Here is a 26,790-nt window from a genome sequence, read left to right on the forward strand (position 1 = left end):
CAGCATCTATGGATAGGGAAACAGTTAACATCTCAGGAGAAGGACCCTTCTTGGAACTGATGAACTATCTTTATCGTGAAACATTAACTCACAGATGCTGCCTGTCCAGTTGAAATGGTTCCAACATCTTTGTTTTTTATAACAAAGTGTCTTCAACCTAAGACATTGACTCCATTTCTCTTTCCACAGAATCATACTGATTGCTGAGTGTTTCCAAAATTTTTATTTCAGGTATCCAGCATGTGCAGTTTTTTTTCTTAAACCCATTGACAGTATCTGGAACCATACTCCAGCAAGGCAGGGCAAACAAATTATGACTACCTTTTATCAACTGAATTATCAGTATGAGAGCCGTGAGCATGGAAGTAAATATAGTTGCACAGAGTTTTAGTGTGAAGATTTAGTTTTTTATTTTTCTATCAATAATTAATTATTTTCCTGACAACATGGTAATACTAAAGGTCTCCAATATCCACTTACTACAAAATACAAATCCACGCTTATACATAAAGTGCTGGTCATACAGGATGAGCCAAAGGACTTAATGTAGCTGATTTTAGAAATGGTGGATAGATATTTCCCAGGTGCATCAGTGAACGACGTGTGAATGTATGGACATATCAATGTTTAGATTTTTAACAAGTGATCAATATATAACTGTTTAAGCCCCCAAAATTGGAAGCTGACTTTGAAGGATTACAGCATTTCATTACATATTTTTTGAGAGTTTTCTCTTTGGCTTTAGATTCATGACCTTTCTCATTTTCTGATGTGCTGTACTTTTTCTTTTCCCATTCTGTGTATTACTGATGTGTACTTAGGGAGAGAAGAAAGTATTTTCAAGTTTACAGATGATACTAAACTTGATGGTGCATTGAATTGTGAAGAAGTGAGCAGAACATTAAAGAAGTATGTTGATTGAGTGAGTGGAATGATGACAGATGCAATTTAACGTAATGAAGTGTGAGATGGCACACTTTAGATGTAGGAATGGCAGATGGAAATACAGTTTAAATGGAGAAACACAAGGAGGGGGCTGGTAGTTAACAAAAGTAGAATTTAGGGATCCAGGTAATCAGTCAGAAAGAGTAGCTTACAAGTGAAAAATCCAATCAAGAAAGTAAATGGGATGCTGTGTTTCATCACAAAGTGTAGGATATCAAATCGACCAAGTACTATAATTATACAAAGTATCTTTTATACCTCATCTAAAACTTTGGCTTGAAAATATTTGAAGTACTTCTGCATTGCTTATGCCAGGCCATCTTTTCTTGTGACTTTTACACTGCTGTGCCATTACCCCATACGGAATGACAGTGATTAACATGGCACTACCTCTATTAACAGTGCTCTAGAATTTGCAGCAAACCATTCTTAACACCATTGCCATTTTAATTGTAAATTAATGAAACTAATTACCTGGCAGTAAGTTGATTTACAGGCTTGTGTTTCAGGAACCAAGTTAGTTATTTCCTGAGATTTGGGAATCTTTGCTGAGCTGAGCACAGGATACAGAGTAACTTTCTTTATTAACGCAATTTGACTTATAATGAACATTATTGAGCAAAAATCAGTCTGACTTTTTATTTGGACTCTTAGTCAGTGGAAAGCTGACAACTTTGGAAGTTACCTGATCTCTGTGAGAAATAGAGTCATGGAATCGTTAAGACATCGAAGGAAGCTACCCAATGCATGGAGTCCATGCTGGCTAACTGTAGAAGAATCCAATCAGTCCCATTATTTACTCTATTCTTGTAGCTTCACACCTTGTATCTGTGTCATCTTTGTACCATCTAAAACTGTCCCAATCTTGTATACTTCTATCAAATCTCCCCTCAACCTCCTCTACTCCAAGGAGAACAATGCCAGATTTAATCTAAACTTGTATGTAAACTTTCTCATCACTGGAACCATTCTGATAAATATCCTAAGTATCCTCTCAAGAACCTTCACATCGTTCTTAAAGTGAGGTAACTCGAACAAGATGCAATATTCATGTTGTGGCTTAACCAGAGTTTTTTAAGTACTCAGTATCACAACCTTGCTATTGTACTCAATATCTAATTTTATAAAGCCCAAGATCCCATACGATTTGTTAACTACACTCTTAATTTGTCCTACCACCTTCAAAAATCGATACACATGAATCCCAAAGTCTGTCTGTTCATGCATATTCTTCAGAATTTGATGGCAAAATGTATATTGCCTCCTATCACTTCTGTCAAAATGCATCACCTTGCACTTCGCTGTATTGAATGTCATTTTCTGCGTGTCAGCCCATCCTGCCAGCCTATCTGTGTCCTGTTGCAGTCAATTGGTATAATCCTCATAGTTTGTCACACCCCTAAGTTTGGTATCATCAGCAAGTTTTGAAATTTTGCTCTGTATTCCAATATCCAAGTCATTTATATATATCAAAGGAATCAGCAGTCCTGGCACTGACCTTGGGGAATACTACTGACATCCATCCTCCATCCTGAAAAGCAACCATTTATCACAACGTACTGCTTTCTGTACTTAAGCCAATTTTATATATCAAAGCTGATACTGGACCTCCTATTCCATAGGCCTCAATTTTGTTAACCAGTTTTAATGTTGTTCCTTGTCGCACATTTTCTTAAAATTCATATAGACAACATCCATGCCAATTCCTCCTTTTTTTCCTAATACTTCATCAAAAAGTTCAGTCAAACACAATCTACTTTTTATAAATGCTTAATTAAAGCTCTCTGTTATATTTATTTACCTGATTGTTGTCTCTCAAAGTTTTTACATCACCAATGTCAAACTCATGAATTTGTAATTACTGGAATCTCCTTACAAGCTTGCCTGAGCAAAGGTGTTCATACTTGCCATTTTCCAATCCTATAACACTCCACACATCAAGGGAATTTGAAAGATTAATAGCAGGTCTTTCCACAATCTTCACCCCACACTTCCCTCAGCAAGGCAAGATGCAAGCTATCTGGACCAAGCAACTTTATCACTCACTGTACAACTCAACTTTCAATAATCGCCTGCTTATCATTCTTCATCTCATCCCTAATCTTTAACATGTCCACTTCTGCCATGTCAGTGTTCTCTTTTGGTAAACGCACCAACATAGAATACTTATTAAGTATCCTAACTTTGCCCTTTGTCTCTCAGCATATATCACGCTCTTTATCCCAAATAGGTCGCAACCAATTTACATTTATATACCAGTAGAAGATTTTTAGGCTCCATTTTATATGAACTGCTATTCTCTTATTTTCTATTTGCCAACCCTTTCTTCCTCTCATCCATTTATATTTAGCCCAGTTCTTGCTTGAAGAATTCACCAGACATGTTTCATCACTTTCTCTATCTCCCTTTTTGTTTAAGGATTCCTGACTATGATTTCCTCTACCTTTCCCTCTTGTGAGAATATACCTTATCTGTACCTGAAAGATATAGTCCTTAAAGATCTCCCAATATTCTGTATCAGTTTTTTCCTGTCAATCTTTGGCTCCATTTTTTCTGGCTATATACCCTTTCATCCCTTTGGTTAGCCCTGTTTCAGTTCAGAAATTGTACTTTAGATCATCCCAAGCCTTTCTCCATTACTAAACCAATCCTTATTGCTTTTACTAAAAATTCTCCCACTGACACTTGGCTCACCTAAATTCTTAAGCATTGCCTCCTTTCTAGTTGGGCATACTTGTCAAGGAACTCGTATTGACCACATTTCAGAAATTGCTCCCCCTCCTTTCAGTTTACTCTTAACGTTATCACAATAGATATTTGGGTCATTAATATCCCCAGTGTTATTACTCTATAGATCTTACACAGCTCTGTAATTATACTGCAGACTTGCTGTTCTATCTTCCTCTTGTTATTTAGAGGTGAATGGAATACTCCTGGTTAGTCTGCTTCTTAATCCTAACTGAATAAATCGAGTTCTGACCACACCCCCGACCAAAGACATCCTCCCTTTCCAACACTAAAATACCTTCTGTAATCAGGACCACCACCCCTCCTCCTTTTCTTCATTAACACTTTCCATTTACAAATATTAAGCATCCAATCCTCCTATTTTTAAACCATCTTTCCATTCTTGCTGCTATTTCATATTCCTAAATGGCTATTTGTGCGTTTAGTTCATTCAAAACACTGTATGCTTACATACCTGCATTCTAAACTTCTCATAATTCCTCCTGGTCTGCTCCTTTACCACCTCCTCTTGTTCCATCCAACATTCTCTCTTTAAGAGACCACTTAAAACCCTGTCTTTAAAGAGACAGTAATCATTTGTAATACAATTTAGCATATGGATTGCGATTCCTGAATTTATGAATGTGCACCATTAAATAATAGAGGTTCTTTAATCAGGATTAGGATACCAATCCAAATCAAGTCTTTTGAACTTTGAAGCAATGGTGTAACAGTGTCGGGACAGTCCTGATCCATCATGAGGGGCAGGATCATCAAGAACAGGGTGTACCATTTCTGTTTTACCATCATGCCGTGTTGGGTCATTTGGCCACCCTGTGTATGCCAGCTCTCTAAAAGAGACTCAACCCATTTTCCCAAAAGGGTTAATAATGAATTGTATTGATAATAGTAGACAGTATTATCTTTTTCCCTTGTTGCAGAGGAACCAAGAATTTATAGCCATAAACTTAAAACTGAGAACTAGACTTGTTAAAAGTAAATTCAAAACTATTTTATACGAGGTTGTGGGAATGTGGAATGCACTTCAATGGAAAGCATAAAAAGGCAAAACAATTGACTTGTTCAAAAGGAAGGCACTTATATCGAGTAATATGGAGAAAGGGATAGAAATAGTGATTAACACCACTATAGCTGGCCAATTAACAGAAAAGAATCAAAGGACTGAATGCCTGTTCCTGTTCCTTTCATAAATTTGCTTAATATTGATGTTGCCTATTTTGGGGATTGGTTCAATGATTTATAATTCATCACTTGTTTGTAAATGTAGATGCTGAGAAATTCATTTCCAGTTGACAGTTTTAAACATGCTTTATTAGAGTTGTATTCTGCCTCTGGAGTTCATTCCATCGAAACTAATGGAATAAAATTTCTGAAGCAGAGTAAAACATATTGAAAATCCAAAATAACTGCAGATGCTAGAAATCTAAAACAAAAACAGAAATTGCTGGGAAAAAAACTCAGCAAGTCAGGCAGCACATATGGAAAGAGAAGCATTTAATGTTTCAGTCTGCAACCATTTGTCAGAACATGTTTGTGCTACAGTTTAGCACTTCTGATGAGGAATACATTTCAAAGCAAAAATTTAAGCAAAATATCCTATTTGAGACTTAAGACCTCATTTCAAGTTTTCTGCCATTGAGTGCTAACACTAACTTTCATAGAGAAAAATTAGTTGCAAGAGAGGTCACTTACGATCTTTTGTATAATTTTCACGTCAATAATGTTGATAGTGCTACCACAACATATTCACATTTCATCACTGTAGTCTCACAGATTTGGTAAAATCACCCACAGAACAAGTAGCATAAATTGAATTGCTCCCCTGGAGGAATACTATATAGTGTTTCAATCTATGATTTCAAATGACAATTCTAAACCAGATGAACTTCATTGTTGTGATTTGTGAAGTACTATTCTGTTCATTCCCAGAGATCTATTATTCTTTGTGGGTGCTACATTTTTGGCTGTTGCCTTATTCTGAAGATTTAGATAATGCAGATAGGTGTGAATCAGGCACAAGCAAAGCAGATATAATGTAAGATGCCAACATACTGGTGTAGCAATGAATTCACAGTGTCTATGTTGTTTACAGTGGTCTTTCACTTGAATTTATTGAATCCCAAGTAATTCCATGTTCTCTTGCCTAAATGAATAACTGTAAAAGGTCTAAGCAAATCCACAGAATAGAACTTACTTTAGTTTACATTATCCTCCAAAGAGAAAGGCAGAACATAGAAAGAAGGTTGCGCATTCTGTTAGGAAGGTGTGTCAGAGGTTTCTTAATGCATAAGCCTGGGTGCTTCCTATTGGATGTACCAACTATTATTAAACTGTTACATTGTCTATACAGCTCAAAAACTGTTTATTCAGTCCTGTAAACCTATGCCAGGTTTTAACTCCACATGAGCCTCTTCCTACCATTCTTCTTCTAATCACACCAATCCTTCGATCCCTTTCTCCCTCATGTGTTCATCTAGTTATCCCCTCAGTACACTTATGGTATTTATGTCAACAACTCCCTGTAGTGACAACTTCAACATTTACAACTCTTCAGGTAAAGAATTCTCCCCTGAATTTCCTATTGTTTTATTAGTGACTATCTTGTATTAATAGCATCTGATTTTGCACTCCTCCAGGTGGAAACATTTTCTCCATGGCTACCACTACCTTAAGATCTTCAAACTGGTCACCCTGCAGCCTTCTGTAAAGATGAATCCCCAGCCTTCATCCTTTCCTGTTAAATGTATGCTCGCAAATCTGACATTGACAATTCCTTTCCTCCTACAGGTGCTGCTTCACCTGCTAAATTCCCCTGATGCAGGGTTTCCACCCAAATCGTCAACAATTCCTTACCTCCCATAGATGCTGCTTGACCTGCTGAGTTCCCTGATGTAGGGTTTTGACCCAAAATGTCGACAATTCCTTTCCTCCCACTGATGCTGCTCGACTTGCTGATTGTATGTTGCTTCAGATTCCAATATCTGCAGTCTCTTGTGTCTCCATCATTCTTCTGAATATTTTTTGGATCATTTCTATTGCCTCCATGTTATCTTTTTACAACATGGTCATTAGAACAGTGTTTAATCAATGTTTAACATGAATTTAACTTCTCCACTTTTCAATTATATTCTGCTAGAAATGAAACCCAGTGATTGCTTTGCTATTTCTGTTGGATTATTAACCTGTATCACTTTTATTAATGGTTTGTAAATTTGTTCCACTCTTCTAACCCATTTAGACTTTTATTATCTGAAGACTATTTTCTGCTTTATTCTTCCAAACAAATTGTACTTCGTCACACTTAATTATATTGAAATTCTTTAATAATGCATCCTGATTCTGTTGTCTTAGTAATGTCTCCTAGTATTATGTGTTACACATTCCCCTCCATTCACCCAAAATTTGGAGTCAAGATGTACTTTCAGAAATGTAAATTGTGAATATTTACTTGCATACATTGATAAATTCATACACTGTTGCGATAAAGCTGGCTTAAAAAGATTAGAGTAGAAAAACTGTACTGTGCCCATCAGCCTCCAGTGAGACTAACAAATAGGTTATACAATCCTGAGCAGCATTCCCTTGGCTTTAATCTAACACTTGAAGCTGGCATAGTTTCTGAGAACTCAATAGCATATCAGAATGTTGCATTATCACTGTGCATGTTTAGAAATTGCCTATTCTTTCTGAAGTGAATCCAGATAGAATCACAGAATGGTTACGGCAAACAAGAAGGCCATTCAGCCTGTTGAGTTCATATCAACTCCGTGTAAGAGCAATTCATTTATTATTTTCCCCACAGTTCACCTACATTTCCAAGTCTTGTGCCATCTGCATATTTAGAAATTGTGCCCTGGACACCTGAGTCCAAATCGCTAATATGTATTATTAAAAGCAGTAGTCCTAGTTAAGATCTCTGTAAAGTAACAGCCTCGGAGATGTTCCACAATATGTTTCCCTCCAGTTCAAAAATCCTAATGATAGTCACCTGCATCTTCTGCAGTGCAACCACTTTCTTCCACTGTGGTCACCAGAACTAAAAGCAGTACTCTAGGTGTGGCCCAATCAATGATTTATATAGTTGTGTTATAACATCTCTGGTCTTACATTCAATGGCTGGCAAATGAAGGCAAGTAAGCCGTTTCCCTTCTTAACCACCTTATCTACCTGTGCTGCTGCCTTCTGGAAATCTGGGACATGTACACCAAGATTATTTCCATTCATTATGTATATCTAGCCTTTTTAGTCCTCCCGAAACACATCACTTGATGTTTTTCAATATTAAATTCCATTTGCTACTGCTCTGTTCATCTTACCAACTCATCAATATGAATTAAAGACAACAGTCTTCACTATTAACAACACCATGAATTTTTGTGTTCATCTGAAAATTGCTAACTATGTATCTCTTATGTTCATATCCAGATTATTAATGGATGTAACAAACAGCAAAGTTCCTGGCAACAATCCCTGTCATGCATTGCTGGTCACAGGGTTACAATCGTAAAAACAATCCTTGACTATCAGTCTCTGCCTCCTATCACCGAGCCAATTGTGGATCCAATGTGCCAAAGTGCCCTGAATCCCATGGGTTCTTACTTTTTGGACCAGTCTTCTGGACTGGGCCTTGACAAGAGCCTTGTCAAAGGCCATACTGAAGTCAAGGTAGACTACATCAACTGGATTGCCCTCATTAACACACTTAGTTAATTCTTCAAAAAATTTAATCGAATTAGTCAGATAGGATCTCCCCTTAATAAAGTCATGCTGACTGTCCTTGATTAATCCTGTCTCTCCAAGTGCAGTTTAATCATATTCTTATTTTTTCCAATACTTTTCCCTACCCCTAATGGATTCACCAGACTGTAATTACCTGGCTTATCCCTGCTGCCCTTCTGGAATAAAGGTTAGTAGTAAATGTTGAACAATCCCTGAAGCCGGAGCACTCAGAGGAAATCCACATGGTCACATTGAGAACATAAAAACTCCACATAGACAGCACCCAAGGTCAAGCTTGAACCTGGGTCTGTGGTGCTGTGAAGCAACGGCGCTACCAGCTGTGACACTGCCCAGTATTTCCTTCCTTATCTTTCCTGAACATTCTACTTCTGGGAGTATTTAGAGCCCATCCCTGCCCTTTTGTTAGCCAGTTATTCTAAAGACATTGCAATCCCACATGGAGCTAGCAGCTCACCACCCTTTTTTAATGCATTTCTTGCATTTGCATGCATGCACTGTAAACCTATCTTGGATCTTTTTGTACTCTCTTTTAAATTTGTTCTGTCTAAAAACTTACACTTTCCTGTTCTGTTATTATTTATCATTTCCAATCATTTTTGATATTTTTTTCTCTTCTTCATTGCTACCTTTCTGTGCTTAACTACCTGCCAAATTGGTTTAAATCTCCCCTTCCTTCCTCCAAGCTTGTGAATTCATGACAGTGAGCACATTGAAATTACTGCAAGAAAATAAATGAGACACCTATGTACCGTATATTCTAATTTCCTCATAAATATAGAGTGCTGCGGCATGTATGCCAGTACTTATCAGCAATAAGTGATTTTGAAGAGGACCAATACACAGCTGATGAGGGTAAATATACACTGTCAGTGCATTGAGGTGGCTTGGAACACCAACAAACAAATGGCCAAGCTCAGGTGCAATTGTCTTGAGGGAGGGAATCCAGAAGCTGCTTTGTGGATAGAATACCAGTGCATCCGCTACTGCTTTAGGCGACGGAGAGCTGAGGACGCATGGAAAATGGATCAGGAACCAGTAAACATTGATCCAGGAATCCTTCAGAGTTGAATGTTGATTGTTGAATGTTTGTGGTTACCAGTGGGGTCAGTATATATGCATAGTAAGGAGTAAGAATGATAAACAAGGACTGGAGGAATGAAGCCAAGGACAGTGAAAGGTAAATCTACATGATCAGTGTTGGTGAAACAGTAGAAGATCCAAAGGTGGATCTATAATTATTGCTTATTTTATCAGGCACTAAAAGAAATGGGTTTAGGTCTCTGCTAATATAGCATGTGGTGATGGTGTAAGACCCTACAATTTCAAATCAGAGGATGTTGGTCAAGTAGGTGTTTACTGAGATATACTAATGCTTTGCAATTAGTATATCTCTAGTATAAAACTAGAACAATAAAGAACCCCTTTGTATGAATACAAGGAACTAATCTACTTCTGGGTAAAAGGTCCTTGATATAGTCATCTTTTATCATCTCTCTTTCTGCCATAGTCCACAAGTATTTCAAAACTCAAACTTGGTACCTAATCCTGATTCAACTCATCTTGTTTGTTACTTGTTTCAGTCTCTGTGTTATCATATGGTTTCAGTCTTATGTCTTACTTGTTAAAGGTATTTGATGAGAGATTAATCAGATTCATGACACTCTGTGAGCTCACACTCTGAACCTGTGGAGCAGAATATTAAGAACAAATCATGTTATCTCTTTTCAAGTGAGAAACTTCTTTCTGAGCACTGTTGTTACATTCTGGTAGCTGCTGTTGATTGTTGTTTGCTTGAGTTAATGGTAAAATGAGTGTATATTCATAGTCAGTTATTGGAATGCATCGCTCCAGATTTTCTTTGGTATGGAGGACCTGTTCTCAGAGGCCCAGTAAATCCCAATGGAAGTGCATGGAATTTCCTTTAGTGTTTGCATGCCAATTTAGTTGATTTTTTTTAAAGTTTAGATTTTGTGTACATTTCACCACTTTATGGAATCCAGCACAGAGTGCAGCTGGGAAATGGCCAGCGGAGTTCAGCCAGTGAGTTTGAGACTTCCATGTTCACACTGGAGCCCCAAAACTTATTGGCATTTATGCTGAGAAATGCAGGTGGTTCCATTGCAGATTTGCTGGCAAAAGAGAACAAAATCTGAGTCGTTGCTGTCTGCAGTTATGTACTGAAACTCTTCCTGATCATTGTTTCAGTGATTACAAGACTGTACTGTTTTAAGGTGAATGCAATGTTATACTGAGTTATTTGATATTACATTAATAGAAACCACAATCACAAGGATTACCTTTTCTTGGTTAACTTGTATCCAGCAAAATAACCACAGTCTTATGTGGAAAAATTGGTTTTCTACCAATAACTGACCACTTCCCTATAACCAACAGAATACTGGCAGTTTTTTTTAAATAGAATACCTCAGCACAATCAGCATCCATCAAGAATTCAGATCTCTCAGAAAGTTTAAAATAGTGCTATTCCAGAACTATTGAACAAATGCAAAGTACCAATTCTGGTCTAAATACTGCCCTAGATTGATAGTGCCTGCATTAAGACAGCCAAGCAACAGGAACTTACGGATTACTGCACACCTTGATGGATTTCCTCAGCCAGGAAACATGTAAATTTTCATTAAGACATAAAGTACCTTGTATATTTTTGTATTAACCTGCTGAAATTCTGTAATTTATTAGGTTGGAAGCTGTTCACTGTGGTTGCTACCCATTGTGCCCTAAAGCCTTAGTCTATCCAGAGATCTTTCCAGGTAAGTTACTTGAATGAACAAATTTTAGCTTGTGAAACATGTGGAGCAAACTACTTCTTCCTCCACCAGCTCTACACCCCACCACAGTTCTTCCCCCTCCCCCACTGCCAAGTCAGTTCCTGAAAGAGGGGAAAAACAACAACAACAACCTGCATTACATAGTACTATTAAAATAACACATGGTCCTACAGGAGTAATAGGCAAATCAAATTTAACAAGGAGCTGTAAAAGGAGACATTAGTACAAATGAGTGGTTGAAGTCTTAAAAAGCTTTCTGTTAAGCGGGGAGAATAGAAAGACGGAGAAGTTTGGAGAAGCCATTCCGGAGTTTATGGTCCAGGCAGCTGAAAATAATCAGCTAAAATCAATAATGGGTGAATTGCAACAGAAAATGCTGGAAATACTCAGTATGTCAGGCAGCATCTGTGGAGAGAGAGAGTGAGAGAGACAGAATTAACATTTAGGGTCAAAGACCCTTGTCAGAATGAAGAGATCTGGCACGGATCACTTTCGCTGGATTCCTGATTGAGTGCCGTAAACTTTGTAATTCTACATTATCATTAATTTTATGGGTCAAACATTTTCATTATGTTTTCCTTTACAAGAGGAAGAGGAAAACACAGCCATTTATGATGAAGGATCTTCAACGTGAAACATTAACTCTTTTTTTTCCACAGATGTATCCTGACCTGAGTTTTTACAGCATTTTCCGTATTTTGTTAAGGTTTCCAACAGGTTTTTGATTTCTCTGTGGAAGAACTAAAATTGGTTGTGCAAAAAGCCACAACTGGAGGAAGTTAGAGAGCTGTAAAGTTTGTAGAGCTGGAATAATATGGAAGGCCGATGCCATGGAGAGATTTGAAAACAAGTCTGAGAATAATAAGCTTTAGCCATTGCCAGACTGGAAGCCACTGTTAATATAAGATGTAGGGAAAATGGGTAAGGAAAAAAACTCAAATCTCCTCTGGTATTTTCTGGTGACCAAAGCTAGTCCAAGAGATAACATGAGCCAAATGTTATCTATAAAGACAATTCAATAGGTGTGATCTCAGCTGGAGTCAAGATCTACTCTGCTTCTCTCAAACCCCTTGTGGATTATGACTGAAATAGTTGTATAGAAACAAAGACTAAACTTTAAAAAAAAAGAAAATTCATAAGAAAAACAGGAAGAACATAGAGCCTTGAAGAACCTTTTGCTAAGTAAAGATAAAAGATCCTAATGAGAAAAGTTATCCAAAATAAATGTTTTTTTCTACTTTATTATATAACTTTTACAGATTTTTGTTTATTTAAAGGGACAACGTATTGGTTATATAAAAATATATGTTATGTCTTAGTGTTTGGAATTAGAAAGCCATCTTAAAATCTGTTTACATATTTTCTTATGCTTAACAATATAATTGTATCATTATTCTGTGATTCTGTTGTTCCACTTATAAAGGAAAACACCATGAAGATATCATTCATAAAATTAATATTTGTAGGATAATGTAGAGTTTACAATTTCAGTTGGCATCCAGCCAATGTAATCTGTAGCTGATGTCAATGGTCTGTATCAGGCTCCTCCCAGTATATTCATTTACCCTATGTGCATATCCTTCTTTCCTCATACATAACTGATTTCTCCTTTCATTTACATTAATTGTTCAACTACAGCATACAGGAACAAGTTATATATTTTAACTACCCGCTGGGTAAAGAGTTTTTACCTGAATTCTTTATTGGTTTTGTGGAAACTTTATTGGATTTATTGATCCTTTTAATTTATATTTTAGAAACAATAGTTTCGTTGTGCAGAGGAATTTCTGTTTAAGCAGTCGTACTTAATAGAGACCTGCAAAACCTTTAATCCCTTTGTAGAATAGGTTAAAAGGGAAAAAATGGTGTTGGTTAGAGATTGCAAGAGTCTTCCATCTCACTTTTACTAGCAAGTTTGTATTGGGTTTAATCCAATGTATACTTCTCCTCTTGCACAATGTAGGCAGTATAATCCTGCCAAACTTTGCACTCTAGCTTCACCTCCAAACCCTCAACTCTTCAAGCGGTTGGTCTGATGCCATCGTGAATCCAGACACAGAGGAGTAAACTGTAGCCAAACACCAAGCCAGGATATTTATTCCCACGGTATTTCATTTAGCTTGGCATTTTAATGGACCAGTGAGTTGATTTTGACAATGCTGTCTTAAGCCTGTCCAAAAAGCACAGTGCAGGGACTTCTTTGTTGGTACATGGGCTACAACCTTTTTTGGAGACATCTATTCTCTGATACGGAAGGCTTCATTTGTTCTAATACCTGACTTAGTGTGAACTGCATTAAATTCACATTCTGTTCTGGCCGTATTCATCTTAATGCATTTCAGCCTTACATAGACAAAGTCACCTGTCCAATCCCACGCCAAGTCAGGCACGGTGCGGCTAAAGGGGAAGATAATTATTTTACATTAGTTCACTATCTTAATTATTTTGATATTTTTGTATGTGAAACATTTTATTATTCATTCATTTATTTTAAGTCATTTTCTTTGATATCTTTTAAAGAAACATTTAAAATGATGAAAATTCTTGACAGTTTTGATGGAAAGCAAAGCTCCACACCAAGGTGTCTGCCCCAGTCCTGATCGCACTGAAACCTTGTCATCTAACTTACTGGGAAGGGTCAATTAGGTGCGCCCTATGTATCTGTCCCACAGCCCCTACAATTGGGAGGCAGTCTGGGTCCATCACGAGCCAGCCAAGATAAAACTAAGTCATGCGGCGTTAATCAATAAAGTGACCATTCTGTAAGGTTTTCTTTCATAAAAAAAGATGCATGTGATTTATTTACAGAGATGTACCTCTACACCACTACTCAACAGCTGTTTAAGAAGCTTCAGAATTTCTGCAAGAGACCAGATCTTGTAAGAAGGAAGGCTATTGAGGTAACTTATTTAATTAACTAACACAGGAAAAACCAAAGGATGCATGCATGAACAGCTGCCTATGTTATCACTGGCTGAATTACTGAATGCAATTTTTTTTTACTTTGTAAGTGCAAAAATTAGAAGTGATGCAAACATTTACAATACTAATCAGAAAATGCTGCAATTCAAAACAAAGCTTTGCATTTATTCGATACTATGATTTAAAAAAAAAGTGAAATAAGCTTGGACTTTAAAGGAAGGAGGATGCAGATATCATACATTATGTTTATCTAGATTAACATGAAACAAGAATGAATAAGAAAACCAACAATACTAATATTCTATGAATGGGAATTGGCTGATTCAAAAGGAATTCATCAATGATAACAAATGTTTCAAATACTAACTGCATTTTAGACAATTCAGACTTAGGCAGTGTGTGAACTGAAATCCACTTGGCTTTTATTATAGGCTCTCAGATCCATGGAATTGAGGTTTTCATAAAGGATTATGAACATGCCCATGTTTTCAAATGCTTAGCTAAGCTGACTAATCCATAAGCAAAGTTAGTATGGACACTTAACAGGTAGCAGGTTAACCAAAGGGCTCATTTGACTTGCCATATATGAAAATCAAGTCTGGTAACATCAACTTATTATAGTAGATGTAATGGATAAAAATAATTTGAAGGATGTCTGGAAAATTCAAATAAAGTACTAAAATATTTAAATGTCAAAAATGCTTTGTACTTGAAGATTACTGATGAAATGTTACCAAGTGAATATGAATACAGTACCAAAATTAGATTCTCAGAAGTCTCTGCAGAAATCTTGCATTTTTGATTAGCATTCAGAGCAAAATAAATCTCAGCATCAATGATACAGGATTTTCAAAAATAAATAACTTTCCCACTAAAATAAAGATATCCAACTGGTTAAATAATAAATGAACTAATTGAATAGGGAATTGACATTCAGATGCTGGACATGCATGTTAATATTCTGATATTCTGAGTCTTTAGATTTCTATAATGCTTAAATATGCTTTGGGAATGATAGTTCCACTAGAACTCTGATGGGGAATAAAAAGATGTAGTGCGATAGTTAAGTACCCTTCTACACAATAGGACAGCTTGGTATAACATGTCTTTCAATGGTTGCATTATATTAAAACACAGTTTGTATGTTGGAATAATAAATATTATGGTGACTTTACTCTATCTTATTTGCTTATGTTTGGATACAATTGTGAATCTAAATTTGCTTCCATTATTTTATAGGATCATGTGGAGTCCTGTTGAGTTTTAACTGCATTTGTAAGATATAATAAGACTTCCATAAAACTAATTTCAGAATTCAAACTGGATTCCCAAAGGGAATTTCTCTTCAGAAGAATGTGTGTCTTGGCTAAAGTCAAGGGAACTGGAAACCTAACCAGCTTAAATGGCAGTGAATTTTTGAATATCATTTAGTATTTTATTAACTAAAACATCTGCACCGTTAATTATTGACAGCTTTTTACTAGACCATCACTCTAATTTCAGTAGCCATTTAAATGAAACTTTAACATAAAAAGAACCCCATTAGTTTAACTCTGCAAAATGGTAAACCCCTGTCATTTAGGTCAAAAATGTGCGAAACAAAAACTCAATTTAACACACAATTTCAAACTCATTATCTTTCAATGTCTATTAACTTGGCAATGGTTCAGATGCCAGCTCATAATACTTAAGAATGCTGAGTGCACAGTTCCTCAGTCCCTCATCATTCCTGCATGCTGCATACTACACATTCTTCTGGTTAAATTTGAGCTTTAAAGGGAAATTTTTGTCAACTTTCCAGCTGCATCCAGTATTTGAACCTTTCTAATTCAATAACGGGTGCTCCTACATTTTGTAGTTAAGCTATTTCACCGAATAAATGATTAAGTCGATTGTCTGGTACAACATTTCCAATAATAGGTGCCTCTTTTCGGTACCTGTTTATCCTTCGACAGAGTGTTAAACTTTGGCATTGAAGCATAAATGTGATTGACAGGAATGTCACTGCAAACTGATTTTTCCGTTTTTATATGTCCTCAAAACACTTCCAACAGTGGGTGACGAAAGAGGCTAATCATGATGATTCGGCAGTGCAGTGTTTTAGCATATTGTCCTTTCATGTTTGGAACTTGGGTTTGAAGTAAACCCAAATTGTTGAGATGAAAGTCTCTCGACATGATTCCTATGTAAATTTAGTTTGGACAGTTTTAAAACAAACCCTAGTGAACATTTGTTAACAGTAGAAAGTTGTCCAAAATTTGAATATGTTAAGGTTAAGGATCATATGCCTGAGACATAACTGGGGTGATATGGGTGATGTTGCTGGAATCTTAGTGATAACTACTTTTTATCATAGGAAATTTAGTCTAGATTAGTGCTAGAAGAATAACCCTGTGAATTTTAGTAAAGGAGAAATACCAAATAAGGGAGTAAATTAGTTGATTGATAGCAAACATCTTTTTACTAATAAGAGCTGGATATATCAATGAAGAATCCATCTGGATTGTTCTAACATGTACTTGTCCTCCTGTGTTTCCAATTTTGCCCAATCAAAGGAACCTGATGAGAATGAGAAGATACTTTAAATTATTAACTCGCTATGCCCTGACATGTTAAATGTACATTGCCACTATGTATTCTAAATAGATTTTTTAGCAGGTAGTTATTAATTAAAAAGAATGAAACAAGAAACTTAAAACCTATAGCCAGAATTGCATTCTGTGGTATTCTCTGTATTAGATAAATCAAATTGTTCCTTATGCGCAAAAAAGTCAATTTGGTGCGCTTCTAATAGTTTTTAAAAACTCACAATTCTGTTGCTACTATGAAAGGTGAATTTTATGAAAATGAACACAGTCATAAGAGCAATGAGACATGGTATCCTTGATATAGGAATAGTTTGTTGTCCACCATAGGCTCAATAAAGTCTGAGGTCTCAATGGTGAAGACTACTTAGTTCAATCCCCAATCCAGGCAGCCAGCACTTCTGCCACTTCAGCACAATGCAGTGTGCTGCATTCTTGAAGTTGCTATCTTTCAAATGAAAATGTTAAACAAAGGCTCTTCCTTTCCATTCGGTTGAACATAAAGGAGCCCAAGACACTCAACATCTCAATCAACTGCTCCAAAAGCAGATTTCTCAGAGTTTAAGCAAGCACCTTAAGCAAGTAAAAACTCCACATAAATGCAAAATTTTATTAATAAAAGATGAGGTATGGCCAATCTTAACACAGTTCACAGTGCTTTCTCAGACCACAGAATTGCCCAATATTCAATGCAGCTGAATAATAAACTGCCTGTCAAGCTCGCACTGATCATGAAGAAAGTCTGTGGAGGAAATGGATATGTTACACTGTTGTATTATTCCATCCACTCAATATGACTTGGAATTTTACTATGCACATATTGTATGGTGTCCCTGCCAAAAGGGTCTTTTTATGCTAAAGCAAAAGAGCAGAGAAATATTCCATTCCCCAATATTGACAGCAGAGATTCACAATGTCTATTGCCCATCAAAGTATTTACTGAGGTTGAAGTTCTGGTAAGTGATTGAACCCAAAGGGCAGGAGTAAAAGCATTATTGACTATAATTCTCTAGTTGTAGGAGCTAAACTTTTTACCTTCACGTTGAAGTTAGTGAATTTGATGATGTAATAATATCCTTGGGCTCTGAGCATTATTATTTATAAATCGCTCAATAATTTAATACTGTCAATCTCCAAAATGGTCAAATTTGTATACTGTTGCTCCTTGAAATACTGTTTGGATAGTATGAAATCTTATTAAAGAACTGATACTTAAACTGTAGCCAAAGGGTAAAATAAATACTGACTGACATTTGCGAGATAGAAATGTTAAAGTGTTGTCCCTTGAAGTATAAGTAACCTGTGCATGCAATAATATATCCTGGATGACCTTTACAGCCCTAGTGGCTATATTTAACGCTTTCACTGATAGCTGAGCTTTGTCTTTTCCCTAATACCTATCTTTTTCCTCATCTCTCCAGGAATATACTTAGTCATTCCCATGAATTTAAGTCAAAATTGTGCCTACATAGAATCCAACTCTGTTTTTACAACATTAACCATGATGACTGACTCTATAATAGACACCACACAAAATACTGCAGATGTTATAAATACTCAGCAGCTCAGGTAGCAACTGTGGGGAGAGAGAGGGAGATTCAATGTTTTAGATTGACAGCCTTTCCTCATTTGTTATCAACATTAAAAATGTCAATTAATGAGAAAAAGATTGGGGCTGAGAGGATTTTAAAATATTTGCTAAACATAAATTGGATTTTGTCTTTGATAGATTTTCATGGTTCTCTGTTGTCACAGTTGTGTCTGGATAGTTGCATTTGTTGTTACTTCAGTAAATATAAAGCTAGAGAGCTAAGGTGAGATAGCAAGAAGTGTGACAACAGGGCACTGAGTAATATCAAGATCAATTACTTGATTTAGAAGTTTAGATCTAATTTTGGAAATTGGTTTCCTGTGGTTAACAACAAGCTGTCTTCTGATTGAGAAAATTGATGTGAACTGATCAGGTGATTTTATTGATCATATGGTAATTTTGAAGGCTTTTCTGTGTACTTTGGTCTTTGTATGCACCTATGATTGGGAAGTACAATAGATTGAGCTACCCAGAGAGAGAAAAACATTAAAGATCATTATTCTATTTTGCAGAATATTTAGTGAATTATAATACAGAAAAGAACAGTTGTTTCTGGACTAATTTGACTGTTTTTCATTATGTTCAGAAACATATACAGAGTATAACAATTGGGTGGATAATTCTGTCAAAGTTGATGATATCCTAAAACATAAGCATAAGATTCGAGAAGCTGATAAACTTAAACCAAATTTTAGGATGCATTACACACTTGAACACGCTCCAGGCTATTTTCATTCTCTCCTTTCAATACAGCCCTCCATGTATTTTCTAATTCAAAGCATTGCTTTTGGTCTTCATATCTATAATTACCACAGACTAAGGTTTAACATTATGACTTAGAATCATGTGACAGGAAGAGTGCAGCTTTACAAGATTATGACACTGACGTATTTCTATTGGGAAATAGTATGTGTCCATATGAAAGAGAAGAAGGAAGTTTTAGTGAGAAATAATGGGCTTTCTTTCATTAGATTATGACTCTCGTTTAGGTATAATATAATAGATGACTGTCAGTCCATTACAAAGCAGCTGTTCAATCAAGTGAATCTCAAAATATCATGGACCAAAAGATTGAAATTGTGCTTTCAACTATCTGCTGCTTATTCTGTGTTATTTATGATAGTGTACAGTGTAATCCTTTACATTTTTAAACCTATGTACAATGGTGCAGTATAAGCTCTGATGAACTGGAAGGTTAATTAAGATCATTGTGATATAAGAACTCTGTGAATATCAAGTGGATATATTTCCAACATCATATGTTACTGAGGTTGGAAAAAATAAAACTAGGAAGTAATATTATTGCAAGCAGTAGGTAAGGATGATTTTTAGCATAGTTCATTTATGTGCATCTTAAACAGTAATTACTAGTATAACTATTCTTCTTTATTTTCTATTCCTTCAGTTGAAATGGGATAAGTTATTGATATCGAGTGGGAAAATCGAAGTTCTTTGAAGTTAATTTCTAATATTAGAACATCCATGTAACCTTTCATGTGCTTTAATAAAGGGACCCAGTCCACAAACCATCAATTAGTTGTATAGATGTATTTAGGATGCTCTCCCACATGTATCAAGAAATTGCAATAGTTGTCTTAATTGTTTTTGTTACTGAGTTACTGCTGAGAGGTCCATATTGCTAACATCACTGGATAGATGTTCTCAATGGCTTCTGATGGTCATTTCAATTACATTGATTCTTGGATAATATGTGTGATCAATTGAAAGACAGCCTGAAGGTTTTAGTGAGAAATAAATAGATTTTCTTGCACTAGGCTTTAAATATTGGGTTTTGAAGTGATCAAGTAATGGCCCACATGACAATCTAGACCCATTCCATTTGTTTCAGGTCAACATTATAGAAACATCATTCTATGAGATCAGCTCCAAAGCAATTCTTGGTCTTGTTATGCTAAATGACCATTGGAAATATGATCAGTGGCAACGTTGCCAACACTGTCACTGATTGCAGTGGTGAGCGGAGGTATGGCAATTTCCTAATTTTCGGTGAATGGCCCAAATATCCCAGGCACTTATGCGACCATTTAAATTCACTTTTGCCTCAGTACACTATTGATGTGCTATTCTTATGGTTAGGAAATTGCAGCCAGTATTTTTTTCAATATTTCTTACAAATAAAACAAAATTCCACATTTTACCTACCAAGTATGATTTGGAATTCTTTGGCAGTTCTGGACGAATTTGTACTTTTCCATAAAATGTACATAAATAGAACATTACAGCATAGTACAGGCCCTTTGGTCCACGATGTTGTGCCGACATTTTATCCTGCTCTAAGATCTATCTAACCCTTCCCTCCCACATAGCCCTCCATTTTTCTATCATTCATGTGCCTATCTAAGGGTCCCTAATGTATCTGCCTCCACCACCCCTGCCGGCAGTGCGTTCCATGCACCTACCACACTCTGTGTAAAAAAAACTTACCTCTGACATCCTTCCTATACCTTCCTCCAATCACGTGAAAACTGTACCCCCTCATGGTAGCCATTTTCGCCCTGGGAAAAGGTCATGTCTTTCTACATTTTATCTTTCCTATAAGACACACTTAAAGGCCTTCCTCCTTTACCAAGCTTTGACCACCTCTCCTGGTATTCCCTTACATTGTTTGACAGCAATGATGTGAATGCCATAATACCTCTGTTTCAGCCCAATGTTCAAGTAAAATTATGACTAGAGCAGACAGTTGCACCGATGAAATTCCGTGCTTAACTTGTGGGATCAGTACTTTGAAAGGATTCTGTTATGTTTTACCCAAGGTTCTAACTTTAGTATAGAATCGTGAACAATGTATTTTCTAGAGTTATTATTTAGCATGGAGCAAACACAACTTTTGAGGGACTTTTAAACTGCAGAACTGTTATGTATTAGGCTGACTTCAAGTATGTTATATGGACAACCTGATAATATCTTTACCACAAACTCGTGTCAGGATATTTGCCAAAGAATCTTTGTTTTATTTATAACCTTTTTGTTAATTTTTGAATACAGTGAATGAAAGAGTTTTTGGTTTAACCCAATGAAAATGACTTTTCCTTCTTCGTTTCCAATTACTACTAATTATCTTATTCATTAGTCTAGGAGAGTTTTTTTTGCCATCGCACAGCTATGTTAATAATCTATAGAAATGCATAGACCAAAACAGTATGGAAAGTGGCCGATTGGCCCATTGAATCTGAGGCAGCTGGTTCAATGTCCGTTCTGATAAGGAAAATTTAAATCATTCCAAGATATTTGCTGATAGAAGCCTTTCACTCTGCATAATCTGCAAACTCACATCACTGCTTAATTCTGACTCTCACATTTTTAGAAAGCTATCAATCTGCATCATAATTTAATACCAGAATTGTTCTTCATGGCATTGTGGGTGAGATCATCAGAGCTATGACTGGTACTGCTTCATGATTATTCATTACTATATGAACATTAATTTTACCATTTTCTTTGCATAAAAGTAAGCATAGGCTAGAATGGAGCTTTCTGGGAATATAGAGTACTATAAACTGAACTACAGCTTCCCTTTCCACTCAGTGTTTAATTTACTCATTTTACATTGATTACATGATGAGAGTTTTCCCCCTTTTAGCACACCCACAGGAACGCAGAGCTAGACATTAACAGTATTCTTGGAGATCACACAGTAGCAAATATATACAAAATGAGCATACATTCAGAAAGAAATATCCATTATAGTAATGGGAAATTAGCTGTTCGCAGTCTTTTTGGGAGAGTTGAAGGTGGGGATATTGAGATATATTTTATAATTTAAGGCAAATATAGCCATGAAGTAGACAAATTCCAATGATGAAAGGAGGAGGTCTGGAGGTGAAGGAGAAATCCCATTTTCTGATTAAACTAGCAGACTGTCACTTAACTTGATGGTCCAAGAGGTTTACAAGTCATTTACACTGAGGACAACACAATATAAGCAAGCTTATTTCCCCATTGCGCATAGAATAATAAGAACATATGAACATAAGAAATAGGAGCAGGAGTAGGCCACCTGGCCCATCGAGACTGCTCCGCCATTCAATAAGATCATGGCTGATCGGCCGTGGACTTGTACTCACCTACCTGCCTTTTCCCCATAACCCTTAATTTCCCTACCATGCAACAATCTATCTAATTGTGCCATAAGTATATTTAATGAGGTAACCTCTACCGCTTCCCTGGGCAGAGAATTCCAAGATTCACTGCTCTCCGGGAAAAGCAGTTTCTCCTCACCTCCGTCCTAAATCTATTGCCCTGAATTTTGAGGTTATGTCCCCTAGTTCTAGTTTCACCTACCAGAGGAAACAACCTTCCTGCCTCTTTCTTACTTATCCCTTTAATAATTTTATATGTTTCTATAAAATCCCCTCTCATTCTTCTGAATTCCAGAAGTTCCTGAATTTCTGAATTTCCTGAATTTCCAGAACAATGTGCTTGAAGAATATATCCAGTTTGCAGTAAAGTTTGCAAAAAACAATATATAGCTGGTAAATAAGTTTGATTTCCATTACCTAACATTATAAAATATGGCGAAGAAATAAACATCTAATGAGATTGCAGGTGTTTCAACCACGTTGTAAATGTTGCTAGCCTGAATTTTGATGCAGCCATACAGGAGGTGAAGAACAAAACACAGGCAGTAGGATTTTCCTGAACTCGCCCTATGTGGATGGTTAAAAAGCAGCTGAAAATGATGGGTTATAAAGCATAGATACAATTGGCAGTTCATAACCAATCACACTGCCTTTCCATCTTCACCCAGCAAGTTGGTTTACAGTTCATGTTACTAGAACTACTAATTTATGTGCTGTATGGTAGTCTGGCTTTTTGTGTAGAATTAAATCTCAAGCGATGTAGAAGAAGACAACCTTGAACAGATGGTATGGTACCAGGAGTGAAGTGGCACAGAATAGATTAAAACCCATTGCTTATTACAAACAAGCCATTATGGATGTCAAAGAGTAGAAGATGATAAAGGGCCTGGGGGTGATAAAATCTGTGGCATGATGGTGCATGTAACAACAATTGCATATTCCACAACAAGCTTCCAGTTTCATCAGATTTAAAGGACTTTTACATTGTTTTCAGCAATATGTATAACACTATCCACCATTTCCTTCATGCTCTTAGTTTATTTTTTAAATCAGGAAAGCATCAATGTCCAGAATGGGAATAAATACTATATGACGGTGACATACAATTTTTTACTGCATGCAACATAGAGTCAAAGAGCAGTACAGCATTTATACAGCCCTTCAGCCCAAAGAGTCCATGGCAACTATGGTGCCCACCCATCTAGTCCCAATTTCCTGTGTTCAGCCCATATCCCTCTAAGCCCCACCCTTCTTAAATGATACTATTATACCTGCCTGAACCATATGTTATCCAAACCAGTAAAAGTAGGTGCCAGCCAGACAAAAACATACTGCAGAATATTAATTTGGTGAGACAGGACAGGTGAATCTCAGATCAGAATGGAGGAAGTGGAATACATGATGCAAAGAGAAGCACCAACTCAGCTGCAGAATGGCCATGGAGTCCCTGATGCATTTTCATCTGGATTGGAGGATGTATGTGCGCATTGTTTTACACTTAATATATCTAGTTATCCACATCAATGTGACAGTTTGCATCTTGTATATATCCGATTAACACTGAAAATTTTAGAGAAACCACAAATGTCCCAAAGATGGACAGGATGGATTGAGTGTCTGACTATTCAGAACTACCTGAATTACTGTATACCAGGACAACATTGAAATGCTATTAGCAGTCCCTCAGGATCTGGAATAACTTAGCTTCTGTCCAGTTTTGTGGGTTCTGAAGTTGCTAAGGAGTTCAATGTGGGAACTGCAGGCTCTTCAACAGATGGGGCAGGCAATGGCTAATGGGCCAAATGAGGTGGACCACTTGTTCTCCCCTTGCGTAGGGCCTCTCTGTGCTCCTGATGCATGGCCTTGAGGTTTTCAATACCATCCTGAATATTCCTCCATATTAAATGTTCATGGGCCAGAGATGCCCAGGAGTCAGTAGGGATGTTCGCCTTTCTTCAAGAAGGTTTTATGCATCCTTGAATCTTTTCCTCTGTCCACCTGGTAATCCCTTCCCATAAGAGAGCTTAGAACAACATACCTGTTTCAGGAATCAGGTGTAGAATATGCCAAAATGTTGCAATGTCACCACATTGTTCACAATGTCATCAGCTTATAGACAAAAACAAACAAATATTGCTTTGGATGCTTAACTTCTTGTGTTACTTTTGCATTTTTCTGTTCTTTGCAGTGATGAATATTGTGATTAAAACATATCTGATTATAGGTATTTAAATTCTTAATATTATATTTCTGGTCTGAGTTTCTCTTTAAGTTTATAGGGAACATCCCAATAACCACCAGCTGAAATTTGACTAATATCATAGTCTTGTCTTCATCAAGTCTAATTAATCTCGAGCAATGAGAGAAAATGGAGCACAATCAGCCCATATAAATACTTACAGACATGTTTCTGATGGCAGGGGAAGAATACAAACTTCCAATGACATCTTAAAATCATTGGCAATCATTCTGGCAATCAGACATCTATGCCAAAACCTGTTTCTTTATATTATATATGTGTATGCTGTCCTACATAACCAATTTTGAAATAGTATGCCAATTAAAGTCAAATGACAAAACTAACAAAGCAAAACATTCATCCCCAAATTGCCCAACTTAGATTATTTTCGAAATTATTTTCAATTATTAAGTAATTTACTGTGTAGCAAGTAGAATATATGAGAGTGAAGTTTCTGCTTTAGATACAGTCAGCAGAGTGAGTGTAAGTTTTACTCAAAGTCCTCAAGTTTCCCAAAGTAAATTTGTGACTTACAAATTTCCACTCATACCCATTAACCAACTTTTGGGAATAATAATTAGCCCAGAATTTGCAGTCAGCATTGAGCTGTCAACAGTAACCTCCAAATATTGAACATCTTTGTACAACATCCCCCCCGCCTCCCCCGCCACAACCCTTGCCACCATTGAGAACTTTCTTTAAAGTGTTAACTCCAAGCTAAATGGCAAGCTCCTAGCCTGTGCCTTCCCCTTGTAAATCCTGTCATACCAGAAGGTGTGTAGTGAAATAGAACAAGTTCCATTAAACTGACTTCTCGTAACTTTTCTGCAGTTGTGTATACCAGTTTTTGTTTTCTGAGTTCCCATTGTGTTGTGGTGAGGTAAACCTGGCTGGAATTAATGCATACAGCTCCTTAAAAGAAGGACCCATTCATTTGACTATTGACATCAGAAGGAGGCACCATGATTTTAAATGGTTTGGAAGATACTGGGCGACCCACTTGCTGGTCATTCCTGCCCCCACCTGTTCCGTACTGTCAAAGAACCGAGAACATCTTCTGAAGCTGTCTTGAGAATGTTGAGTGCTTCCGCAGAAGGGATTACAAGCTGACTTCAGCCTTGGAGCCAGCAGTGCCAATTATTGACAAATCATGGCACATTTTATGCTCAACTGAGAACGGTCTCAATCTCAAAAGAAAGAACAAAATACCATTCTATCATTTGAGCTAAATATGTATATAAATGCTTGCCACTCCTTGACTCTCCCAATCTAACTCCACAAATGTCAGTGGGGTCAACATCAGGCGCACTGAGTGGACACATTTGAAAGGAGCAGTATGCTAACCTCCTGTCTAATCTAGTCAATTGAAAGTTCCAAATTTCTGAATTAACCACTTTTTGTAATTGATTTTTTTTTGATCTCTTCCAATATTCATTTAATTTTTTTATGTACCTACACTTACAAGGTAAGCTATGTGAAACATAATAAAATAAATCAAAACTAATTCTCCATTGGTAGCTGTTTAGACTACCTCCTTATCAAATTTGGTAGCTCATGTAACCTTTTTTTTATATCCAGAGCCTATTCAGTCATCCTGCTCTCCTTGGCAATACTTCTGAGCACAGTAATGAACGCCACATGGCAAACACATGAACTAGCTTTAGTTTAATTACTCTGATCGTAGAATTATGCTTCAACTTTTTCTGTGAACCCCATGTCTTCCATCTGGGTGAACACATAGTCAAATGGACTTTTAACTTGTAGAATTTTAATGTCCTAATACTACTGTCATGATGAATATGTTAGCAACTGATTAAAGCTTTCAAAAATGTATATTCTTAAAATGGTTTTGTCTCCTCTGCCATTGGAATTCCCAGTTGCCTTCACTTTGCAATGTGCTTCCCTACTCCCTGCCTCTGCTTCTGTCCCATTAACCATATCTTTATTTCCCAATTGCTTCCCTCACTTTGAACAGTTGATTCATGGGGTGTAGTTTTAACATACTTTCCCACACATGAAGAGCACTGCAGAAATTAAGATTACAGCCTGATCCATACACTGTGCATTCCAGGATGAAGTACCCACAGATGTCTCCATTGTTGTTGACTCTGTCATTCTATTGTAAACA

General features: G+C 36.6%; 1 protein-coding gene across 2 annotated transcripts in view; it reads left to right on the forward strand.

Moving 5' to 3' along the window:
- gtdc1 (glycosyltransferase-like domain containing 1) overlaps window positions 1-26,790 on the forward strand; it is a 263,179-nt gene that overhangs the window by 233,167 nt on the left and 3,222 nt on the right. For both annotated transcript variants that reach the window (XM_052017227.1, XM_052017221.1), the window contains exons 9-10: window positions 11,134-11,204; window positions 14,031-14,122. In XM_052017227.1, the coding sequence (XP_051873187.1) occupies window positions 11,134-11,204; window positions 14,031-14,122 (163 nt within the window). The remainder of the gene's footprint in view (window positions 1-11,133; window positions 11,205-14,030; window positions 14,123-26,790) is intronic.

This window comes from Pristis pectinata, chromosome 1 (genome assembly GCF_009764475.1).
Source record: "Pristis pectinata isolate sPriPec2 chromosome 1, sPriPec2.1.pri, whole genome shotgun sequence".
Classification (NCBI taxonomy): Eukaryota; Metazoa; Chordata; class Chondrichthyes; order Rhinopristiformes; family Pristidae; genus Pristis; species Pristis pectinata.